This window comes from Primulina tabacum, chromosome 6 (assembly GCF_025594145.1).
Source record: "Primulina tabacum isolate GXHZ01 chromosome 6, ASM2559414v2, whole genome shotgun sequence".
Classification (NCBI taxonomy): domain Eukaryota; kingdom Viridiplantae; phylum Streptophyta; class Magnoliopsida; order Lamiales; family Gesneriaceae; genus Primulina; species Primulina tabacum.
This window is the reverse complement of record NC_134555.1, coordinates 40,230,326-40,256,620: the sequence shown is the minus strand read 5'-3', so window position 1 is coordinate 40,256,620 and position 26,295 is coordinate 40,230,326. Positions and strand designations below refer to the sequence as shown.

Below are 26,295 nucleotides of genomic sequence, written 5' to 3'. Positions count from 1 at the left end.
TTAATTAAATAATTATATATAATCAAGATAGTTTATAGAATACTAATATAATTTCATAATTGTAGAATAATAAAATTAGACTTATCATTAATCAAATGAATTATGAAACCAAATCTTAAAATGATTTAAGGACCATTTACAGCAAACTATTTGAAATTGATAAATTTGCTACAACAAAGACATTTTAGAATTTAATATTTTAAATACAGTATAATTAATTGTTATTTCTAGATGTATTTTGTAATGTTCAATGATTTATTGAGTTTATGTGTTTTAGTTGTTAAGTTTGTCGTTTTGGTTATTTGTGAATGGATTTACTATTTTATGTCTTAGTTTAGAATTAATTAATAGAGATACATTATATTATATGCTCCAACTTGATCATATTTTTAACGTGCTCGAATTAAATTCAAACTTGAGCTTAATTATATGCTTGACAAGCTTGCTTAATGATCCAAATTCGAGTTAAACATGATAAATGAACTATTAACGAATTAAGCTCGAGCTATTCACGAGTTTAATGTTTTCAAAACGAGTCGAGCTCGAATTTTATGGCTAAAGTTCGGATTGAACTTGAGCTATATATATTGCTACTGTTGGGTATGTGAGTCTCGGGACTGATGGCGATGGGGAGTGATTGTAAAAGATAGCATGTATAAACTGTCACTCTTGACCAAGCTTTTAGACGAATTAAATATGAATGAACTACTTCGGATCCCACACCAAAATAGAGAAAGCTCAAAAGATTTGATATGTAATACTCATACCAACAACGTGCATTTTTTTCGGAAGCCCATAACTTAGGAAGTGTTTCCAGGAAGCGTGTGAGTGAAACGATTTTGGGATGAATGAGCATGTGAGTTAGAACACAAACACACACTGTAAATCCTCGTGTTGGTATGTGAGGACATCGTCAACTCGAAGCCGACCTCTCGACCATTAAGATGTTATCCGGTGATAAAACCAGGTGGAAAACGCTAAATCTTACCAACAAAACTCCATCGAAAATTTAATCAATGACAAGCATTTATATGATGTATTTATATGTTTTATAAAACTTATGTTTTTTTCTGAAGTTTTGTGTGGCCGTGTCAGACATAAAACATGTATCAAAATTAAAATAAAAATGAAAAGAAATACAAATCTAACTTCTAAACGATAATGAATCCCGATTTGAATGTAAGTTATATTGTCCTTGATTTAGTGAAAATAAAACAAACAAATTTGCAAGAAAAACTTGGAAACACAAAAGGAATTCTTAGAATGGTATGAACAAATTGTTATTCCATTAAGAATGAAAATCAACATTTTACAAGCTTAAAAGATAGAAATAAACACCGGAATCTAGAACTCTAGATTAGAATATGAGATCGAAAAAAAAAAATCATAAAATTTTTCTGAAATCAATAATATACTTTTCTCTTTTGTTTCTTCCTCCTTTTTTGTTTAATAACTTGTCTCCCTATGTTTTCCTACGTTGTTCATTGTTGTACGTGAATTGGTGGCTGGTTGTGAGCCCACGACTTAGTCAACCCTTCACAAAGTAGCTACTTTTGCCCTAATGGGCCAGCCACCCATTGTTGGTTTTTTTTTTTTTTTTTTTGCCTTGACTTCCTATTTCTTTGGGCCCAACAATTTTAATTTTAGGGCCAAAACCTTCATTTCACTGTGAAATACACGAATATATAAGTAGACTGATGCGTTTAGGGTGTCACACAATGAGTCGAGATATTATGAGTAAGAAAATGAAAATGTCTTATTGTTGCTGTTGTTTCATATCATCTTAAAAATCAATCTTATTATGTATTTGCGCTAATGCTAACTCCATCCGAGATCATTTTTCTTATTATGCAACTCACTCACCCGACCAAATCATTGAAATGTAGCGTCAGCAATTTGATGTACTTTTGTAAGATCGAGTGCTTACCGCTTTACCAAAAGCTATAGCTAGTGGTAATGGTTCAACTCAAATCTTTTAAACCGCACAGCAGCTCAAGAACCACGGTTCGATCGTTCTATCAAGTAAGGACAATTATTGCACTCAACAATTTCCCTCCCAATAATTGCACTATTTGCAATCAATTTGGAATTGAACCCATGACCTTGGCTCTGATACCAATTGTAGGATCGAGTGATTACCGCTTTACCAAAAATTATAGCCAGTGGTAATAGTGCAACTCAAATATTTTAAACCGCATAACAGCTCAAACACTACGGTTCGATCACTCTACCAAACAAAAACAATTATTGTATCCAACAACTTTCCAAGAAGATGCAGGCTTAACTTTATACATTATAGTGCTTTTTTGTAGAGTATTTTCTGTACTATTTTTTTTTTAAAAATTGAATCAATCAATTCATAATTTATTGGGTACTGATATAAAATGTAAAGCTTTTAGGAGTGTTTTTTTATAAGATTATTTAAAACCAGTAATAATGACTTTTAAGTATTGTTAAACAAGTAGGTGAGAAGGTCTCACGAATTTTTATCTGTGAGACGGGACAAATCTATCGATATTCACAATAAAAAGTAATACTCTTAGCATAATGAATAATATTTATTCATGGATGACCCAAATAAGAGATCCATCTCAAAAAATACGACCCGTGAGATCGGCTCACACAAATTTTTACCTTGTTATAATTGAATTCAATACTTTTAGGTCAATTTACAAAAAGGTCCTTTGTAATTAAATAAAAATCACTATAGAAATCAACTTTAAAATTGATGGATAAACTCCTAATGTTCTTATTCTCAAATTTATTTCAATCCTTATCTATATATTTGAATTTATATTAATTAATGTAGTATTAAGGATTGTTAATTTAAAATGTGGTGAATAATGTAAAATTATCTGAAATAAATATAAATTATAATAAGAGTAGAACTATATGCAAAATTTTAAAACAAATAGTCGAAGATTTTGAAAAAGTGAAAACACACACAATATCTTTAGATAAAGATTAGGTATTTTATGAGACGGTCTCACAAATTTTTATCTATGAGACGTGTCAATCATATCGATATTCACAATAAAAGTAATACTATTAGCATAAAAGTAATATTTTTTCATGAATAACCCAAATAAAAGATACGTCTCACAAAATACGAAAATCCTGTAAATCATTATATATTCTAGATTTTTTTTTTAAAAAAAATCTTGTTTTTAGATTTTTACTGAGTTGTAAAATACAATGATAATATATTATATTATAGATAAAAAGAAGAAATCTGATTTACCTCTTATCTTTACCGTCGATGTCTGTCAAATACGTATCTTCGCAGACTTGTAACATAAGGAACAGATTCATCGCTTCGCTGTATATATTCGCAGAGACGAGAGGACGACTTTGATTTGGGGAATTTTTTGGGTTTTATCTAATCGATTCGATTGATCGTTTGTTTCTTTGTATTCGGCGATTGCGTTCTGGGTGTTGTGATAGTTGTTTGACATTTCCGATAAAGAATAAACCTAGTTCTTTTTAATGGCGACTGCTTCTAATTCTGAGCGGGAGCGATTTATAGCTTCTGATATTTTCGTTTGTGAAGTAGGTGAGGATGATGGTGTGACCAAGAAGCGGGTTTGGAACAAGCCCGCTAATGGTGTCGCTCCGGAGGTTGGTGTGGTGATGGGGGCAGATTCTTGGCCCGCTCTCACCAAATCAGCTCGTGCGGATTCTTCAACCGATTCTCTTAAAGAACTCTCTCATGGATCACTCACTCCGTCTAAGGTTTATTATTTTTGTCATTGTTGTTTCCCTTGTTACTATATGTTTTAAGCCATTTTTAATCTATTTGTTCTGATGTTCTTAGCTGCTTGGGTATTATATGCTCCTAGTTTTATTATGAACTCAATGATTACAGAAGTTAGAATGCTTAAGAAGTTTTCTTTTTGTCAATAATAGAAGATGTCTGTTGGCTCTTCGTCTTCACTAGAAGACTCTTTGAACCATGAATCTCCTAGCCACCAGACCTCTATTGAGCGAGGTGGTGGCAGCTTGAGACACAGCAGCAACATAACAGCTAATGACAGCTTTTCTCAAGCACCTAATTCACACAGTTCTGTAGTCGAAGCATCTCTGTTTAATCCTGTGAAATCCAGCAGCTCTGCGGGGGTTTCTCCTAGGGGCAACACACATAGGGATGTTGCACAGAGAGGTGGATTTTACTGTGGGAACGAGCCACACCAGCCGCGTGGTCCTTTTAGAAGGAATAACAGTGGACCACAACTTCAAGGGAATGGTTCTTTTAATCATAACCATGGTGGCAAACGAGACCAGGAACGTGGGAAGCAGGATTGGAGCAATAACCATCGATCTTCTGGCAGCAGAGCACCCCAGCAGAGAGTCGCCTCTAGGCCTTTCATACGTGGTCCAATTTCAAATGCTCCTATTATATCTCCTCCACCGCCCCCTGTGGCTGTGCGGCCCTATGGTCCTCCAGTGTTCTACAATGGTGAGGCTTGATTCTTTTAGACTCTCGCTTCTATATATTTTCTTGTGTGCTGATATTTTGATTCAATTTGCAGATATGCCATCTTTTATGTATTATGCTCCTGGACCCCACCCAGGTTCACTCGGGCACATGCCTATGGTTCAATTTGCACCAATGTTTTATCACATACCCGATCCTCACTTACCTTCCAAAATTGTGAGCCAGATAGATTATTATTTTAGGTATTCTGCTTTTTGTTATGCGTACTTAATGATACATCCACTCATTGCTGTCTGTTTGTACATGGTATTCACGTCTTGATATTTACATATATCTTGCAGTGATGAAAATTTGGTGAAGGACACATTTTTGCGCCAGAAAATGGACGTGGATGGATGGGTTCCCATTAACCTAATAGCAAACTTTAAGAAAGTAAGCTGGTCAAATTAATGAAAAAATTTCTGCTATCGCTTATTTGTTTATCCATATAATCTAAAAATAGACTTGCATTTCTTTTTTGATTGTTGGTACATAGAAGAAAAAATTTGAGGCTTTGGATTAGAAGTTGAGAAGATCAAAAGCTTGATTCTTTACTGGAATTTAGTGACCAATATAGGATAAAAAGTAAGATAATTGAATGAGGAAACAACTACTTCTTTAGTGGTTTTTTTCAAAAATAATTGCGACATTTGACAATCTCCTTTTAGTAAGTACTCTAAGGTATTGGGCAATTTGATTGATTACATAGCTTGGGCACATGTAGGCTAAACACTTTTATCATTTTGGTGGGAGCACTACATTTAGGATTTGCCTTGTCTTATTTAAGTCCGCCTCAAAATGGGTACGGACAAAGGTGGTATTGTTGTGATGATATTCCATGTTGAGCTTCTGCTTGAGATTATAAGTAAAAAATAAAGCACATGAGATTGCAAAAGAAGTTAAAAAGATTTTAGCATATCACATCTGTAATAGTCTATCAAATGCTTAAACACCAGACAATATATGGGTAACCTGAAGGTATGGAACACAAATGAAAAAAATTATTAACTGGTAAATGGAAAATGCTTCGGTCTGCTGGGTATAATGTACTCCAGTCATCATACTTCTTATTATGATTGTTAAATCGAAAACCTTATGTCTTGAGGAACCATCATGACCAGTTTGAAAACTTGAGGATGTTACTCATCTCAACTGAAACAGATTAGAAAATCTGGAAATGTTTTGGTTTCTGACATCATTCTTGGATGAAGTAAAATGACTATCGATTTCCAACCGTAGTACACTTTTTTAAGTTTTATCAAAGTATTTATATTGATATGTTAATGGTAAATTTGTATTACCAAGAACGCACGTTAGAATCATGTTACACACTTATTAGGTAACAATGTTAATATTTTAAGAATTAACTTGCTTGGACTGGTTAGTTATTCTTGTAAGTTTTCTTTGGAGTGAATTCGGAGATGCCTAATCATATCAAAATTATATCTGGCTGAAAATCTTGCCTGCTATGATTTGAAACACCAAATCGACTGCATTATTTTATTTGTGCTTCCATTTAACTCTTATCATAGTGACAGTCAGAGGCAGCTGGATATTATATGGCTGATCATATCGAACATTTTAAATGATTTGCCATCTAGTAAGATGAGTTTCAGACTTAGCTATAAATACTAATTTTATACATTCACAATTTTTCAGATTAGGGAGCTGGCAGACAATGTTCAACTTATACTGGATGCTTTACGAGCTTCGAATGTGGTGGAAATACAGGTGAATGATATGTGTGTTTGGTCTTCATGATACCACTTTTCGTACACTAAATCTCTTACTATTAGCGTAATCCAGAATTTTACTGAAAAAACAATAGAATGTGTGTGATAAACTATTGAGAAAATTCTGTTAATATATCCTCCTTTCAGCTTTCTCATTCTCACCCAGCGACTTGTTCTATATATCTACATGCTTGTTATCCTTTGGCTATTAAATAGACATTTCATCCCACAACGTGCACTTTAGATGGCATTGCTGGACTATAACTCATCTAGGCGATATTTTTTCTGTGTTCTGCTAATATATCCTCCTTTCAGCTTTCTCATTCTTACCAGCGACTTGTTCTTTATGTCCATATACTTGTTATCCTTTGGCTATTTAATAGACATTTCATCCCACGTCATGCACTTTAGATGGTATTGCTGGACTCATCTAGGCGATTTTTTTCTGTTTCTGATTCTTGCAGGGAGAAAAAGTGAGGAGGAAGGGTAATTGGAAGAGATGGATAATGCCACCCATTCTGTATCCTACAGGATCGAGTTCTCACTCACTCAATAATTCTAGTCTGGATATACTTGAAAAAACAGCCACGTAGTTTCTAGCGATACTATTATCACAGGCCGGGACTTTGAACATATGAACAACTCTGTTATTTAGACTGCTTACCGAGCTTGTGTGGTGAAGGCATCAACGGCTAACTTGGCACATCGGCACTGCTTTTTTGTTTTCTACTTTTTATTCCTCCCAATCATGGATTTTTGGATAGAGAAGGTTTACGAGGTTAGTCAGGAAATTGTTTTTTTTCCTACAGGTGTTAGTGAATTTTTTGACACTGATTTACCATAGAATGATATCTGCGTGAGGCTTCTCTTGCTGAACAGGTTAAATAGTCAATAAGTAAAAACTGAAAAAAGTCATGGTTAAGAAGACTCTTCTTTCGGGTTTCTCCTGGTTCGCGTTTGGTTTGTCCGAAGGTGTTCTGTTCTACCTTTCTTTAGCCGCTGTCGGAAGATTTTGGATTACTTCCGCCTGCTGTTTCTCTATATTTCAAGTATACAGTTCGGTGTCGGTCGTGGGTCATGGCGACTAATATGAATGATGATGAGCTACCGCTGGGTCTTTCTGGCAAGTAATTGAGAATTTAGTTGGATTCGTGATATCCATTTCTTTCTTTGTCCGGTGTCTTGAACTTTTTTTTTAAAGTTGCTTTCTATTTTGTTTTCCAGAAACATCTTAAATTGAAATGTTGGATATTAATATGTCTGTTTTTCTGGTTTTTGGTTGATAGATGATAGATACTATAGTGTTCGTAGTGTCCGACACTAGCAATAAGTATACACAATCTTTTGCTTTCGTATAAGCCTATTTGTATTTGAAATTATCTTACCAAACTCAAATTCAAACGTTGCTCCAACATATTGTTTTGTCTAAAATTTGAGTTCAAATTGTTTTATTTTATAACATAGTGGAATTAAAAACTTTGTGAGATAAAATTTGATAATTAAAACTTGGCCCAAGCAAATCAATTTCAAACCCAAGATATGACTGAAGCCGAACATCAAGTGCAAGTAGTTAATTTTTGGACCTTCAAAATTGGAGTTCGAAATCTAATATTATTAAATAACTATCATTCTACTCAATTTAATTCATTTACATCCTTGGAACATTCAAGGAAAGAAAAGCCATTCAAGGAAAGAAAAGCCACAGTAAAAAAAGTCTTAATAATGAAACAAATTCCGGCTCAATTAAACTTTTTTTCCCAAGAAAATACAACAGATTTTGTCAAGTATGTAAACAAATCCATCTGTAAAAAATTTATCACAATATCTTACAACATTTATTCATGCAACGTTTCCTTGAGATAATCATACAACACTTTACATTGAATTAGCTAGAAATAAAAAATATACCATCCATTTAGGCTCATCTTGGATTAGTTGTTTAGCAGAAGCTTTTGAGCTTGAATAGTGAGGTGCAGCCGGGCAAGTGCGTGCATGCATTGCAGGGCTATGCGTGATTGCCTTCGCACGATAACCCCACGAACTAGTGCTTGCAACTTCACCAGGCTTTTTAGCGCTCTGAATGCCTTTCTTGCCTGTACAAATGTGTACACACATGCGTTATGCTATCATACTAGTTATATAGGGTAAAGAGCAATATTTGTCCATGAATTCGACCGAAATACAAATTTGATTGTCTGATTTTTAAAAAATATGTACTAGTAAATAACTTTGCACGGTTTGCACTTATGATAAAAAAAATTGTCTCAGTAACAATATTCAATGTTGATTTGCATCATATTAGTAATATTTGAACACATGTCAATATTTTAGTGAAAAATAATAATCCAAAAGAATGCTAAGTTATTTTGACAATTTAAATGACCAAATTCCAATCAAGCCAACTTACAAGATCAATTTCGCATTTTCCGTAAAATTTCTTGTTTATATGTATGTGTGTGTGTGTTGCAAGTAAGTAAGAAAGAGGATTAGTAGTATATACAAGATGGCTCCTAAAGCATGTTTGGATTGTAATGGCAGCCATATCCTCTCTTGACAAGAACTCTGTACCCATAGTCTCTTCATATGCACTGCTGTTCAAATCATTGCTGAATCTTCCATCGTTGTTGTGGACAACCATAATACTAGAATCGCTTTCGTGTTCATGATGATGGGCAGATGATGAGCGTCGGAAAAGTTTTTTCACAACGATTCGAGACCAGACACTTTTTCCGTTTCCAGTCATGAAACCCATTTTGGTGGTTGGCTTGAAATCAAGGCTTTCTTGTTTTCTAGATTTAAGAATTGTGAAATATTGCGACTATTCTAGACTAGAGAGGTGAATGAGTTGAGTGGGTGGCATGTTCTATCAACGTGGATGGATGAATTATTTTGGTCTTGTGCTGTGTAGCTTGCGAAATACCTATATTGCCCTTGCTATTTTGAGTTAAGAAAAGATGATGCTGATGAAGTCCTTGATTACCATATTTCCTTGAATACTTCAGAATATGGAACTGCTTAAAAGAAAGATATTAACTTGTTCATCCGAGACAAATATCATTTTTGCAGTTCAACAAAATAACTAAATATGGAGACTTCTTCAAATATGAATAGTTGTCCACAGGATTGGTATATAGAACAATATTTACCCTAACTTTTCAAAAATGATTGAATTCTGGAAGATTTAGAAACAAAAATGAAACAATTTAAATTTTAAAAAGAAAGGATAATAAATCAAGTTCTGCAACATTTTGGCAAAAATTTGTGTGAGACGGTCTCACGGGTCGTATTTTGTGAGACGAATCTTTTATTTGAGTCATTCATGAAAAAGGTATTACTTTTTAAGCTAAGTGTATTACTTTTTATTGTGAATATCGGTAGGATTGACCCGTCTCACAGATAAAGATTCGTGAGACCGTCTCATAAGAGACTTAAATTTTTTTTTAACCAGCCTTATAAGGAGGAGTTCTAGTAATTCCAAATATTTGTTTGAACAATGAGTTATGTACTGATAATGTACAAATTTACACATGCTTTTGTATGTCAACTGAAACAAGAAAGATACAAGAAGGCAAACAACCGGCAAACAAATATTTCCCACGAAGCAGATGATTTGGTGTCGGAGAATGAGAAGAGAATCCAAGTATTTTGCTAGGAGCATGAAATAGCTTATATAGAATGCAACGATCAAACCACAATCTTCAATGGACTTTCTAAAACCACTAACGAGATAAAGAGGACTATCCCAAGAATGTCTTGTCCTACTCCTTTCCAGAAAACCATAATACTAGCATCTAAGTCGTCTCCAGTGTTCTTTTCCCGATAATGATGCCGCGTTGGCTTTCGATTAGGTGCTCGAAGCCAATATCCAAAAAGCTTGATGACTACTGATTTATCTGGATAATCGAAGAATTTCTCGCAGAATTTATCTGCATGGTCAATAATACCACAAAAGAAGGAAGTTTTTCATCTTTGAAATTTGTCCAGCTCCAAGTTCCCCCCACCTTGTTGATTTTCATCCTACGTTTAAGAGATTTTCGAACGTCCATTGATACTCGAATTCTCATGTATGTTACAAAGAAACAGGACAGAGCGTAAACTTGCCATATAGAGACAATACTACTTCTTGTAGTTGCACAACTTATCACAGGTGATAGCTTATGAAATTAACTTATTTGGGCAAACTTTACGTAAATTTTTTCGTTTCTTCAATATATATATATAAAATAAAAATCAACTTTATTATATTGAAACCAAATTCTAACTATTTACATGACTAAAAATCGATATAAGCCAAATTGGGTGGTTATTTTTTTAAATTTACATTAGTAAAAAGATTGTTGGCCGACCCTTTAAGCGACCCAATAACCAGTTAAAGAATTATGACTATTTGAGTCAATATATCTTTGGTAGTAATGTGTAATATTTCATGTGATTGGAGAGTGCTGGTACCTTGCCACCTTCGTCCACTGAAATGGAGTACTGGTCAGCAGAGCTTTTGATGGTGAGAAAAGAAAACTCCCATTTTCGTACTGTCTGTTTTGACACACTTCGTTCGGACATGACAATTCACCATTAAATCGCCCGTGTCCTGTCCTAACCCCTAAATCTGTCTGCATAATCCAATGAGATTTGAGGATGTTTCCATCCTAAAATACCCCAAGCACGCAGCCTCCCAAAATCCCATTTACACTGCCTCTACAAATGTGGACTTCCACTCCTTCGAATCAAAACCCTTTTTCGTCTCCTAACTCCACGTTTGCCGCCATTCTTGATAATGAAGCTCCTAGCAGCTGTAGCTCGAGGTTGCAGAAGAACATGGAGGATATGTGGAAGGATATCAGTCTTTCTTCTCTTCAGTACCACCACCCTTCTTCACGTGGTATGGTTCTTCTTGACTTTTTTTCTAGTGATACGCGGCCTACCGTCCCACCGCCGCCGCAGCTTCCAATTCCTGCTGCGCTCACCTTGAGCTCCGGTCGTGATCAGACTAGGAACCCACTTTCCGATCAGCAAATTATTTCAGACGCCGCTCTTCCCAACTCGCAGTTTGATGATCTGGTTCCAGCTGATTACCACAGTGCCGCCGGTTTGGGGAAGAAAAGGTTCCCGGAATCGGAAAGGAACTCCAGCGACCGGCGCCACAAGCGTATGATCAAGAACCGTGAGTCTGCTGCTCGTTCAAGGGCTAGAAAACAGGAAAGTATCTTTCTTTCTCTGTCATCTTCCAAGCATTAAAGTGGTAAATATCCGAACTCAGTTTCTGATCTGGAAATTAAATTAGCTGGTTTAGATTCTTGGTTCCAGACTTTGATGTATATATGGTCTCCTCGCTACACGTGGGAAGGATGTAAAATATTTCCAACTTTTGAACTAGTATTGTTGTTACTTTTGGTCGTCCAACACAGTAAAATATTTCTCCCTTTTGAGTAAGTTTCAAGTCTTGATTAAGTGAAGCCACAGATGCACGAAGAAAGTCTTTTGTTACAAACTTACCAAAACTAGCTAGTCAGTCCTCTGCATAAAGGGAAGGATCCAAGCTCATGTGTTTAAAATAGTAACGTAAAAGTGGGAAATCTTAATAAATTCATGACACCTAAGTTCTTGCACCCCTTTTTGATGAAAACGTACAGGCTTATACAAATGAGTTGGAACTAGAAGTGGCCCATTTAATGGAAGAAAATGCTAGGCTCAAGAAACAGCAGCAACAGGTTAAATCCTGTCTATATATATGTTTCCTCATTCCCTTTTTGCAATATATATATTATATGTCTAGTTCCGTTTCTGAGCTGCTGATCTCGCAGTGGTATGAAGCCGCGGAGTATCACCGACATTCCAAAAAGAAATCCCTCTACAGGGCGTCAACTGCTCCATTTTGAGAAATGAAACCTCATTTCACCTACTGTATTTGTGCAATTGTACCTGTATGGGTTTATTAGCAAAAAGGGCCGATGCCCGTTTGAAAGTTTAGTGCTTTTTCTTTTTTTTCTTTCTTTTTGTTAGTCCAAGGAAGCAGGATGATGTAGGGTTGGTGAGGGTTCCCCCCACCTTTTTTTTCATCTTGCTTTTGGATTCTACTTATTTTGTTGCTTTATTGGCTGCAGAGGGTAGGTGGGGGAGGGGAACTTTATTTCATTGGCTAAGGAATATAATTGTACAATGTCAGTGTAGGGATTGGAACAACCTTTGTCTCTTCTCCATCAATGCAAAATCTAGTTTCTGATATTCATCTACTATTCCTCCCCATCTTAATTACATACGTTCTCCGGTTCTGGTGCCTGAGGTCTAGGAACTGCACGGAACCAGTTGAAAACCGAAATAATCAACCCAAATAATTGAACCATTTCTGTATTAAACCGAACCGAACCGAAGAAAAATGGTTCGGATATCGGATTATATATTTGTAAAACCGAAAAAATCGAAATAAAAAATTCGAAAACCGAAACGAACCGACCGATGAACACCCTTACCTTCGTTATTTATTATTAGAAGATTGCACATGGATTTGTCAACAAAAACAGCGTCAAACTTGGTTGCAACCTCCAGAAGAAGAAATGCATTCCTTTTGTTCATACGGGAGGATCATAGCTATAAATAAGTGCATCATTTGCACTTTAAAATCATCCCAATCAGAAGCTTTTTAAGCATCATAAAATAAAGAGAGCAAAGACAAAAAGAAAGTTTTTTTTGTTCTCTTGTGTGAGTTAGAGAAAATATTTTCTCGGTTATACTCGGTTGGGAGTGTGAGATATTTAGTGTATTATTTTATACACTTCTTGTAATATTTCTCCTGTTATAAAAGATCTGCAGTAGCTCCGTGGACGTAGTCTATCTTGGATGAACCACGTAAATCCTTGTGTTCTTGCTGATTATTTTATTCGGCATTTTTTTATCATCACGATCGTTATCGCTTCGGTTTAATTACCCAACAACAGGTATCAGAGCCTTGTCGTAAAATTTCTTAGAATTCTGAGTATACTCTGTGGTTGAAGCTTTGTTTGATCTTGCACATCATAAAAGATTTTTTAGATTTTTTGCTAAGTTTAGAGAAGCGATAGTGAGAGATGATGGATGGGGACAGGGAATCAACAAGTTCGATGGAAAAGATTTTTCGTTCTGGCGGTTAGAGATTAGAGATTATTTATACAGTAAGGAACTGCATCAACCTCTATCAGAAAAGAAACCGGAAAAGATGAAGGATGATGACTGGGAGCTTCTTGACTGTCAGATGTTATGTGTAATACGGTTGACCCTAACGAAGAATGTGACTAATAACGTGGCGGAAGCGCAAACCACAGAAGAGATTATGTCCATTTTATTGGACATGTACGAGAAACCATTAGCAAACAACAAAGTACATCTCATGGAAAAGTTATTCAACTTGAAAATGGGAGAAGAGTGCTTCGATGGCTAAACACATCAATGATTTCAACACAATTTTTTCTGAGCTAACATCGGTTGAAATTAATTTTGATGATGAGATTCGCAACTTATTCTTTTGACCTCTTTACCAAATGTTTGGGAACCAATGCGGGCAGCGGTTAACAACTCTGTTGGAAAAAGAAAGCTACAATTCGATAATGTCAGATATCAAATTCTTGTTGAAGAAGTTCGCAGGATGGATTCGGGTGAAGGAACATCATCGAGATCTGCTCTAAATCTCGAGAACAGAGGAAAGGGCAGAAGTGTCGAAAATAATTCTAACTGATGGCGCGGTAGTTCCAAGTCAAGAAATGGAAAAGACAAAAACACTTTTGAAAATAATTTGAAGTGCTGGAGCTGTGGTGAAATTGATCACTTAAAAAAGAACTGCAAATCAACAAAGAATAATGCAAATGCTGTTACTGAGGAGGTACATGATGCTCTATTATTATCCATGAAAAGCCTAGTTGATTCTTGGGTTATGGACTCAGGAGCTTCATTTCATACCACTAGAAAATAGTGATGTATTCGATAAATATATCGCTGGCGGTTACGGAAAAGTTTTCTTGGCTGATGGAAAGCGTTTGGAAATAGTTGGTATGAGTGATGTCCAGATGAAGATGTCAAATGGATCTGTGTGAAAAATCAACAAAGTCAGACATGTACCAAAATTGACACGCAATTTGGTCTCAGTGGGATAGCTCGATGACGAAGGCCATAATGTAACCTTTGGTGATGGTTCCTAGAAATTAAGCAAAGGAGCCATGATTGTTGCTCGAGGAAAGAAAACTGGAACACTTTATATGACTTTCAGTTGCAGAGATACATTAGCGGCCATAGACGCTGGAGCAAATTCAAGTCTATGGCATTATAGGCTTGGGCATATGAGTGAGAAAGGAATGAAGATGCTTGTATCAAAAGGGAAGCTATAGGAATTAAAGACCATTGAACATAAGCTATGTGAAAGCTGTATCTTTGGAAAGCAGAAAAATGTGAGATTTTCAAAAGGCGGTAGAAAACCGAAAGCAGCAAAATTGGATCTAGTTCATACCGATGTATGGGGATCATCTCCTGAGAAATTCCTTGGAGGCTCAAGATATTATGTCACATTTATCGACGATTCGAGTCGGAAAGTTTGTGTTTATTTTTTGAAAAATAAATATGATGTTTATGAGACCTTTAAAAGGTGGAAAGCCATGGTTGAGAATGAGACCGAATTGAAAGTGAAGTGCTTACGGTTTGATAACGGTGGTGAATATGAAGATGATGAGTTCAAGAAATATTGTGCACAAAACGGGATCAAGATGGAGAAAACCATTCCTGGTACACCTCAACAGAATGGTGTAGTCGAAAGGATGAACAGGACCCTGAATGAACGTGCTAAGAGCATGAGATTGCATTCTGGATTACCAAAATCATTCTGGGCAGATGTTGTTAACACTGCAGCATATCTGATCAACAGAGGACCTTCGATACCGCTTGACTGCAGAATACCCGAAGAGGTATGGAGCGACAAAGAAGTAAACCTTTCTTTCTTGAAAGTGTTTGGATGTTTATCCTATGTTCATATTGACTCAGCTAGCAGAACAAAGCTTGATCCGAAATCAAAGAAGTGTTTCTTTATTGGTTATGGAGATAATGAGTTTGGTTATCGTTTCTGGGATGACCAAAACCGGAAAATCATTCGGAACAGAGATGTAATCTTCAATGAGCAAGTTCTTTACAAAGACAAATCAGACATTAGAACTGAAGATGAAAGTTCTGAAGTCAAGAATAAAGATGAAGTGCCATTGACATATATTACTGTGAATGAATCAAGAAGCAATAACCAGAAAGATGAAGAATCAACTGCACAAGATGATGACCACAAACTCCGATAATTGAACTCAGAAGATCTTCGAGAACAATTAAACCACCTGAGAGATACTCCCCTGCACTTCAATATATTTTACTGACAGACAAAGGTTAGTCGGAGACCTATGAAGAGGCTATGAAAAATGGCGATTCAATCAAGTGAGAGTTAGCCACGGAAGATAAGATGGATTCACTGTCATCCAAACAGACGTGGGAGTTGACAGAACTTCCGCAAGACAAAAAGATATTACATAACAAGTGGGTGTACCGGTTAAAAGAAGAACATGATGGTAGGAAGAGGTACAAGGTAAGACTTGTTGTAAAAGGTTTTCAACAAAAGGAAGACATTGATTACACTGAGATTTTCTCTCCAGTGTTTAAGTTAACCACAATTAGGACTGTACTCGGATTAATGGCAAAAAAAGATTTATATCTGGAGCAATTAGATGTAAATACGACGTTCTTCATGGTGATCTAGATGAAGAAATTTATATGAAGTAACCACATAGCTTTTAAGTACGGAGAAAAGAGAAAATGGTGTGCAAACTTCAGAATAGCTTGTATGGTCTCAAACAAGCTCCAAGACAATGGTACAAGAAGTTTGATAGATTCATGAGTAATAATGGTTTCCTGAGGTGTCAGGCTAATCACTATTGTTACGTGAAGAAGTTTTATGGTTCTTATATCATTCTACCGTTATATGTAGATATGTTGATAGCAGAAGCTTGTTTTGAGGAGATTGATAAACTCAAGAAAGAGTTATCAAAAGAATTTGCTATGAAGGATTTGAGTGCTGCAAAGCAAATCCTTGGAATAAGGATCTTAAGAGACAAAGTGAACGGAATCTTGAAGTTATCTCAAGAAGAGCACGTGAAAAAGTGGTTAGCATATTTAACATGGATGAAGCTAAACACGTGAGTATTCATTTGGCTAGTCATTTTAATCTAACCAAAACACAATCACCTTCGACGGAGCAGGAGCAGACTTATATGAACAATGTTCCTTATGCTTATGTTTTCGGAAGCCTCATGTATGCAATGGTGTGCACTAGACCATATATAGCACATGCAGTGGAAGTTGTGAGCAAGTTTATGAGCAATCCAGGAAAACAGCACTGAGAAGCAGTTAAATGGACTCCGAGGTATTTAAAAAGTATTGTTATTTTATCTTTATGCTTCAAAAAATCAAAATTGGGCTTACAAAGTTTTGTCGATGCCGACATGGGTGGTGACCTGGATGGTAGGAAAAGTACCACTGTGTATATGTTCACATTAGATGGTATGATAGTAAGCTGGGTATCTAAGTTGCAAAAGATAGTTGCACTTTCGACTACTGAATCTGAATACGTAGCAGTTACAGAAGCTAACAATGAGATGATATGGTTGATATCCTTTCTGAAAGAACTGGATCAGAAGTTTGAGGGTAGCACGTTATACTGTGACAGTCAAAGTGCTATTCATTTAACAAAAAATCCTATTTATCATGCTAGGACAAAGCATATACAGGTCATGTACCATTTCATCAGATCAATGCTGGAAGATGGAGTCTTGATGCTGGAGAAGATTCCTGGAAGTAAAAATCCAGCTGATATGCTCACGAAGACGGTAACCATTGACAATTTGAAGTTGTGTTCAACTTCAGTTGGACTGCAAGAATAAAAGGGATATATGAGCTGATGATGTGAAGACGTGATTGAAATCAAGTCTCAAGTGGGAGAAATGTTAGGTGAGTGGGTCACCTTCGTTATTTATTATTAGAAGATTGCACATGGATTTTTAAGCATTATAAAATAAAGAGAGCAAAGAAAAAAGAGATTTTTTTAGTTCTCTTGTGTGAGTTAGAAAAAATATTTTCTCGGTTATACTCGGGTTGGGAGTGTGAGATATTTAGTGTATTATTATATACACTTGTTATAATATTTCTCCTGTTATAAAAGATCTGCAGTAGCTCCGTGCACATAGCCTATCTTGGGTGAACCACGTAAATCTTTTTGTTATTGCTGATTATTTTATTCCGCATTTTTTTATCATCACGATCATTATCACTTCAGTGTAATTACCCTACAAAGCCTTGGGTCTAAATCGGTAATCATCGGACCGATTCTGAGCCCACTACCCCCCCCCCCCCCCCCCCCCCCCCGTCAGTGAATGCATGTTTTAGGCTCTGAAGCGCAAGCGCCAATGAGACGCCTCTTCTCTTGATGCAAGGGCGCATAGGCGTCCCGAGGTAGGCGCATAGGCGTCCATGCTTTGAGTTTAATCTTCGGAAATTAAAGGATAGGCGCTTAGGCGTAGAAATCAATGTATTTTGACCGGATTGTCAATGGAAAATGTCTATCTCAAAATTACAGTTAAATTGATTGGATCAGTTAAGTCAGAACATTATTATATTATATAGTTTAATATAATAAATAATATATTTTAAATTCTCATAATCTTAAATTTGTATGACAAAAACTTGTGTGAGACAATCTCACGGATCGTATTTTGTGATACAGATATTTATTTGGGTCATCTATGAAAAAATATTTCTTTTTATGCTTGTCACCAAAAATTAAAATATGAACAACATACAATCAAAAATCGACATGGATATGTTGAACCGGAACGGGGCGGTTCCGGTTCAACACCAATAAATACGACATGGATTAAGATGTCTGCAAAAACTTATATTAGAATCATATTTGCAATCTATTAATTCCAATACTTCTCAAACAATTGCTTAGTTGTTTTGATAAACTCACAACTATTTTAAATAGTTATATGATATAAATAGTATTTGTTGGTTAATTTGAAAGTTGATGTTAAACCTAAAATCGCATGTTGATTAAAACGTATAAAATAAATATTAGACAAGAAACCTTTCAAACAGAATTTATCAAAAGTGTGCAATAACCATCGAGGCCAACCATTTTATTGCACTATTGATCCAATGGTAGTCTTTTTTCTCTCATGATCCTTGTTGTTTGTTGATGCTCGAAAAATATATCAATGTTAATGTTTAAGAATACTAAGCCTAAATTCAAAAAAAGAAACTTGTGAATCGGAAAACTTCCAAAATTAGGTAATTTATTTGCTTATCGTTTTATCAAACTATATATCTAATAGCAGCTATAGTTATATAGAGACCCACATTTTATTTTGGATCTGTCGTGCCTTACTTATCTCTTTTTTAACAATCGCACCACCTTTTAATTTGCTCAAATTTGAAATGATTTTATTTCAAGATAAATCTGAAATTCATAGTAATGACTCATAAAATAACTACTTTGAATTTGAATTCAATTTCCAAGTGGATGTGCTCAAACAAATCAATTGATTAATTATTGTAGATTTAAAATACCTGACTTCAAATTAATAGATACAAATGCAACCTTAATGTTGTTCCCAATTTAACCAATCCATTCCAAATGCATTTTACTTGCGAACATCTAATAAATACTGAGTGTAAAAGAAGTTTGAAATTATAAATTTGTCTCAAATTATGTAAAAATTAGACATAGTTACTACTTTAAATCTTCTCCTCATGAATTATGTGTTTTTCCCGTCTAAAGTAGCATTCCAAGCCGTGGTGACAAAATATAGAGTTGTAATAAATATAACATGTAAACAGTGCAAGTTATTTTCTTTCTGATGTATATAATTATTAATATCTTCTTTAAAATAACATCGAAATTCAAAACAGTGCAAGTTATTTTAAGAAAAGCATAAAATACTAAAGTACCAAGGGCCCCTTAATTTTACATCCAGATAAACAGATAAACTTATCAAAATAAATATACAAACAACAATTGTAAAATCCACCCTATATTCACACATTATAACCAAGAAAAACTGGGGGAAAAAACAATTTCAAGATTACAACACTGGTCAAATTATACAAATAATGCACAAAGATATAGACTAACATCATGTTGTTAAAACATCAGGAATAGCAGCAGAATGAGTTCCAAGAACTCTGCCCCCCACATCTGGGAAATTTTCGTGTTCTGGTAAAGGATTGAGGCCGCCATCATTATCCACCTCCATTGGATACTTGAGTAGATGGCCTTGCAAATGCGTAAACTCGTCACGCGTGTATTTATTCCAATTATCTTTAGCGACCTCGTTCACTATCTTTACACACTCTAAGCTCTGTGGTTCTTCAAAACATTTTTCTAGCTTACCAAGGTGTTCGGACCAAAGGGACATTCTATATCCATATATCTGCATATGTATTAGGATAACAATAGTTCATAAACAACAAAAACGAGCCGAAGATCTAGACCACACTTCAAACACTGTGTCAATATGGTCAGGTAAAAATTACTTATTTGCGAGCATGCATCACATCAAAAACTTATACAGGAACGTTTTATACGACATCCATGTTCGAAAAGGAACAAAAGGATTCTTGAAGTAATCAAAATTCAAACCTGGCCATGGGGATGCCGCTTCTTCTTTATCCAAGTGTGATGAGGTTGATATGCGCCCATTGCTATCTCCGTGTCTTTTGTGCCCGCCATTGATCTTTGATTGATATTGGCAGATCCTATTATGACATACTCGTCATCGACTATCATTCCCTTGGCATGCACGTAAATCATAAATCTCTGAAACTTGTGTGAGTCTGAAACCTGAGCAGAAGTCAGGGATACCAGATATTTTATTAGATAGCAATAAAAGCCTCAGCTCAATACAATTTCACACGAAAAAGTAGGTGTACTTTCCTATTCCTACGACATGTACCTGCCAAAGATTCCTACTATTAAAGTTAACAATTTAAGAAGCAATATTTTGTGAATTCATAAGCTAATTAAGTTGATGAATGATTAAACTCCAAAAACAATTTAAGTCATAGCTATTTGGTTACATCAGAAAGGAGAGAATGAGAAATTATATTAAAGAATAGAAGAAAAGTAAACAAACAAAAAAAGCAAATACACATACGGCAAACAAGAAAGAGATTACCAAAAAAACAAGATAATAAATGTAGATATGTAATGATTTAATCTAACATCTAAACCAATACTCCTATTACATAAATTAAATAATTGATGTTGCTGTTAAGATCGTTGACACACTAATAAATACATGCAACAATATTCTGGTTTTACAAATCCTTGTGCCTGTTATCAGATACATCTCCATGGAACTCATCTTTCCTTCAGTTACTAATGCATCTCAGTTACAATCAATATTTCTCAAACCAATAGCTTCTATTTCGGCACAATATTGTAATTAAATGCGCACATGTGAGAACAGCAAAAATGTTTTATTTTCGACAACGAACCTTGTCAGTGCCTCCATTCACCTGAGCAGTAGTATCTGAAATTGGTTCCCTGTTGCCAAGACAGTAGAAATTCAAATAGTCTTCAGGATATGCATCTAATTTCATTGACTTGATCTCCTCTGCAATAACTTTATACATCATCTCCATAGTTTGCGCCTATCAAATAAAAAGGTGTGTAAGTAAAACTTATAACCCACTCAATAAATGTGCCCATCAGATGACACAAGTGAAACAATCAGTATTTATCTCAAGGCATGACGATCTAGTGGATGATGCAGATGATAAAATTACAACCCAGTATCAAAACTAGAAAAGTTTTCTAATTGAATGGCCATACCAATTGCGTTTACAGCAATTCTATTGATTAGAGTACAAAGACTTTGGATAATGCAAGAAGTGGGAGTAAAGTCATTGTTAATTTGTCTTTTGATTAGAGAGGGTTATGTTAATTGACTTCTACAAATCTCCATGACCAGGCCCTCCAATGATGAAGAATATACAGTATCTTTGTGAAGTAAGTCAGGGAATTACTGGTGGATTACCTGCCAATAAAGAATTTCTTGCATAACATTATCTTTAGGATTACCCTCTGGCCACATTGGAAGAACAACGTATACTGCAAATCGCTCCTGCGCTCTAATTTTGCTAGCAATTTTCAGTGCTAACTCCAGTGGGATCGGATGATCAGCCCCTGCCATTTTTAGGAAAGGTGACTTTAGATGCTGACATGATGGTCATTAAGCATAAAGGAAGTGGTCAGTAAAAAATGATATTTATCATCCATATACCAGAAATAGACACCAGATGCGACAAGCAAGAAATTATTATCTTTACCTGCATTTTTGTATGACGGCCAAGCATACGATGAACCAAGAAAGTATTGATTTTCAATATAGATAAAATGCTGAGCAGATCTGATTGCCTGAGTATATGCCGTCTGAATACTTTTGTCTATCACCAGATTTTTTGAGCAAACAAGGTTCTGCAAAGTACCGGCATGGAAGATAAAGTGAAATGATAAAAATAGCAGCCATCTCAAGATGAAAACCAATAATCACCAAGGCAATGGTTATCAATTATAACCTGTTTCTGAGCTTCATCATAGAATTTGGGAAAGCCTCTGACAGAACCCGAATCTATGGACCGAAAGATCTGTACAAGTAAAGGAAGACTAAAATATTTTTCAAGAAATACACTAAATAAAATAAATATTCCATGTAATGGTTCTGAACCTGTGTATGCCAGTTTTCTTGTTCTTCTTCTTGGGACACATAAAGATTTGGATCATCATCTGGGCAAGATCTGTGAGTTCCATCTTTGGAAAAAGAAAAGGCAGGCGTGAGTATCCATGATATTCTCTCAATCTTTAACATAGCATCATCATGCCAATGGGTTATCTTTTTCTTAAGTAAACTAAATTCTCTCCACTTTGTTGTTTTTCTCCATCGCTGAGCAAAGTTTATAAGGACATCATATGCAGCAGGCCCATCAATTCTGCAATGCAAATCATGCCATGGCTGCCTTGGAGCCTTTATTCCTGCCTAAAAAATCCAAATAATGAATGAGAACAGAAATTGAAGCAAAATTGGAAGAATCCGTAAAAAGTTCACCACAAATAAATAGTCAGATGATAAGACTGAGGTACAACTAGAAATACTTAATAGAATACTAGAGCAGCAATTTCTCAGGGTAAGGTAAACCATTAGAATCATGCCTCGTGATTAGTTGATAATGATCACCACTTTTATCTCTCTCTCAGTTTTATGATGCCTTAAATAGTATAACGGTGTAGAGAGCCTGAAGAATTTTCCCGACGTTCCAATAGGTATTAGGTATCATCAACTATAAACTATAACAGGTCATCAAGTGAACAGCTGTCAATAAAATATCATAGGCACTGGGTGGTGATAAAATCATCACACAACATGAAACCAAGTAAAAGAGACGAATAATAGCTTCACCGCACACTAATCTCCAACCACCACATGCAATGTATTTGAAAAATAATGAACAAATCATAATTATAAAAATTAATGGCATGCAACCAAAATCATATGATGAAACATTGAAAATTGCAAAATCTTGGACACTGTAATAGAGAGACTGGCAACCCCAGATCTATAGCGAAAAAGGTCAATAGATAAATGTTGAGAGATTAAATGCTCAGTTTTTCTTTTGCTAGCTCAAATCACCACATACATGCTGAAGGAATTGATTTTTTTTGTTTTGTTTTGGTAGTGAAAAGCAAAAGCCAGTAATAAGCACACACAATCTTCATTCACAATATTTACAACATGCATGATCACTAATAAGAAGTATTAAAAATTCAGTTAAGAGTAAACTAGTATAAAAGCAAAAACTGTGCGAGGGTGAAGTTCATACCGCAACCGTTGGCTGATGAAAATCATCCTGAAAAATTGTGTCAAGATCATGGAATAATCGATGTTCCGGCGTATCATATCGACCATCACATAGATCAAGACCACCTAAGAAGGCAGTAATTTTTCGATTATTGCCATGGGCCTGTGTATCAACCAGAACACATTTCTGATGATGCGTAAAAACAGTTCCGATGACCTGTAATGCAATTGCATGCAGAAGTCAATAACTTGAAAATCAAATGGAAAAGAGTGAGGCTGGACTTCTAGAAAAGAGGATGTTGGAAATGAGAAGATAAATTGGAGACGAAATATACAAGACCAACATTTTTGAAAGGATTAAAGGCCAAGTTATGGTGAAGCACCTCTTGAAGGAGACACAAATTAGCTTAGGCTAAATCACCTTCCCACATTTTACAATACGAAATTCTTCGTTTAATATAATAATCCTAAAGTAACCTTGCTGCATCAAAAATTCAAAACTGGTCCACATTTGTCTTTTCCACTATGAAAACCTTCTTCCTATTTTCGGAAAAAAGCTAACAATCTATCTCTGTCACATGGAATGCCCTAAAAAGAAGTTACAACTTAATGAACAGATGCAATTATACAAGGCATCAACCTGTTGTTTCAGAAAGCTAAGTTTAGAGCTCCCATAGCGCGGTGACAGCACGCAAGTTACAGATGAATTCCGAAAAAACTTCTTGGTCTCCTCATCGTGAGTTTTCATCACGCCTTCCTGCACAAATGTCACCAAAATGAGTGGCTAAAACCGCAATTCGCTCAATTCTGACTACCATATTATAAGGACTTGAAAACAGGAGAAATACGTAATATGGATATGAATAATTCAATATTTAGTGCTGGTTAGTCCCTGATAGCATAGTTTGCAGTGAATCAAGACTTATTTGAATGAGAAAACACATATTAAGGTAACAGTAATATGAGCCCATCATATATACTAGAATTTCACCGAGAACAACAAAAAAAGAATAAAGCACCATCTGACAAATGGCATGTAATAACTCAGAAAATGAACATAAAAAACATGTAGAAGTTACAGGATTATTCAACATGGTTGAGATACGTTGGCCAATTACCATATATTATATCCATATTTTCCATGAACATCCTAAACATACTTGCACTCAACTTCATGGAATCTTCCATTTATGATACTAAATTTTCAGTGCGCTTCTATGAACTTTAAATCAGACAGCTCACAGGCTTCCAAGCTATTCCTGGACTCCTTCAATTTGCTAAGTTGACCACACACCTTACACAACCCAAATTCCAAACTAAGCAATGTATGAACAAAGATTAACCTTTTGAAACCACCAAAATTCAACCCATTACTCGCTCCAACCTATCTTTCTCATAAGACATCATAGTTGGTCTTACCATGTTGATCAATGGTTTATCGTGCGAAGTCTTATCATCCCAAACCAATAATAGAATCCGGACACCTTCTTGAGACTTATACTTCAACAATTCACCTAGTGTCAGGTCCCCGCCTCTCGGTAATGGTTTGGTTGGCTCCCTTATCAACTTGATTTTATGGAAAACGGACCACCCCACAATGTATATCAAGTGATGCGCCTCGGAGATTGCATGGCATATGTCCTCCCAACATCGGGCATGCTCCCGAACCAGCCTATTCTCTAACAGAATCTCAGGCATTTTTCCATCATCTTTACTATGAGCGTCTTGGTACAAAGTAACCGAGCTCCCTTTCCTAAGCGGGAAATAAGTGTTCTTAACCCCTTTATGGGATGGGTCACCCGCAATGCCATGATTATACAACGGGTTTTTATCACAAGGAACTGAATTTCATCTTAAGCCGCAGCGCAGTATCAGGTTTCGGTGGCTTACCGGAAGAAGAAATTACCGGAAACCAGTCCTCAATCACCTCGCCGGAAGCGATCTTCTCCGCCGGGATCAACACTTTTCCCATGGTGTCGGCCCCAAACATATCATTATCCTTGAGGCGGATATCCAGAAACGCCACTGGGTGAGCTAAGGGGATAAGAAAATGCTCGTTCCATCTGGGATGCTGAGAGTTTGGTATCACGCGCGTGCGAGCGAGTGTTGTCTGGGGAACGGAGACTGTGACATAAGGGTCACTAGTGATGATCTTGCGGCGGTGCTGCAGCTTCCGATCCCGTTGACGACTCCCACCACCGCTACCCTCAGATTCCGCAGCATTGGCAGGAACGGCAAGCGTCGCAAGCAGTGAAACAGCGGCGGAAGCGCTCAGAGACGATGTCCATGTTGGGCAGGCTACGCGCCTCGTATATGTGCAGTTCCAAATCGCCATGTAAAAGCATGAGTTGCTCCTCCGCCATCGTCTACGCAAGAAAAATTGGTAAATCTTGAAACCAATTATAAGCACCGTGAAGATGAAATGTATAGTGTAGGAGTGTAGGAAGAGACAGATGATTGTCCGGGCTTAGTATCCGCCATTGGAGAACAAAGGGAGAAGGCAGGGAGAACAGGAACACCAGCTTCAGATTGCGAGTAGTTGCGATGAGATAAATGTAAGACTAGAAGGCAGAATGTATTTTACTTTCGAGTTATTTGCATCAGACCCGGGGCCCTTCAAATTTGAAAAACGAATCGAAAACGTGTATGATTTTTTCTGAATATTTCACCCTGGGGTATTGCTCTCATGAGAAGATCAAAGGCCCAAATTTAACCACATATATGCGGGGTCCACCAATTCATATGCGGGGTCCATCAAATTTTTTAAAATCAACGGCCCAGATCTTGTGGGGGCACTGCCCCTATAGGTAGCATCGACAGAACCGATTTTTTCCCGACCTACTAGGAGCCGAAATATTTTGATAATATCTCATAAAAAATTAGATTTTTTTGAGATGGTTTCACGAATTTTTATCTGTAAGACGGTTCAAACCTTGTGATTTTTATCTGTAAGACTGTTCAAACCTACTGATATTCACAATAAAAAATAATAATCTTTGCATAAAAGTAATACTTTTTCGGTGAGACCGTCTCACACAAGTTTTTGCCCTTATAAAATTATTAGTTACGAGACAAAACAGTTTAAAAAAATGTAATTTGCTATCATTTATATTTCAGATTCTAAATTATTTAAAATAATATAATAAGTTAAAAATTATTTCTTTTTTTTCTATTTCTAAATGTT

At 36.0% G+C, this 26,295-nt stretch overlaps 2 protein-coding genes and 1 pseudogene across 4 annotated transcripts; 2 read left to right on the top strand and 1 right to left on the bottom strand.

The window, feature by feature from the left end:
* Positions 1-3,254: 3,254 nt before the first annotated feature.
* On the top strand, positions 3,255-7,619 carry LOC142549527 (la-related protein 1C-like). 3 transcript variants are annotated; one of them, XR_012821217.1, is made up of 7 exons: positions 3,257-3,732; positions 3,907-4,456; positions 4,530-4,677; positions 4,777-4,867; positions 6,134-6,205; positions 6,672-6,985; positions 7,087-7,619. XR_012821217.1 is itself a non-coding variant. In XM_075658508.1 (6 exons), exons 1-6 carry the CDS (start codon positions 3,487-3,489, stop codon positions 6,798-6,800), a joined length of 1,233 nt encoding a protein of 410 aa, XP_075514623.1. In that variant the 5' UTR covers positions 3,255-3,486; the 3' UTR covers positions 6,801-7,619. The 3 variants fall into 3 exon arrangements, 2 of the variants coding, with proteins under 2 accessions (XP_075514623.1, XP_075514622.1); XM_075658508.1 differs by having other exon boundaries at positions 3,255-3,732; positions 3,910-4,456; positions 6,672-7,619; XM_075658507.1 differs by having other exon boundaries at positions 6,672-7,619.
* Positions 7,620-10,595: 2,976 nt separating this feature from the next.
* On the top strand, positions 10,596-12,356 carry LOC142548215 (protein FD-like). The gene is made up of 3 exons (XM_075656533.1): positions 10,596-11,399; positions 11,834-11,915; positions 12,009-12,356. Exons 1-3 carry the CDS (start codon positions 10,909-10,911, stop codon positions 12,081-12,083), a joined length of 648 nt encoding a protein of 215 aa, XP_075512648.1. The 5' UTR covers positions 10,596-10,908; the 3' UTR covers positions 12,084-12,356.
* A 6,842-nt stretch (positions 12,357-19,198) lies between these two features.
* LOC142549526 (phospholipase D delta-like) lies at positions 19,199-25,686 on the bottom strand (annotated as a pseudogene).
* Between the last annotated feature and the right edge of the window lie 609 nt (positions 25,687-26,295).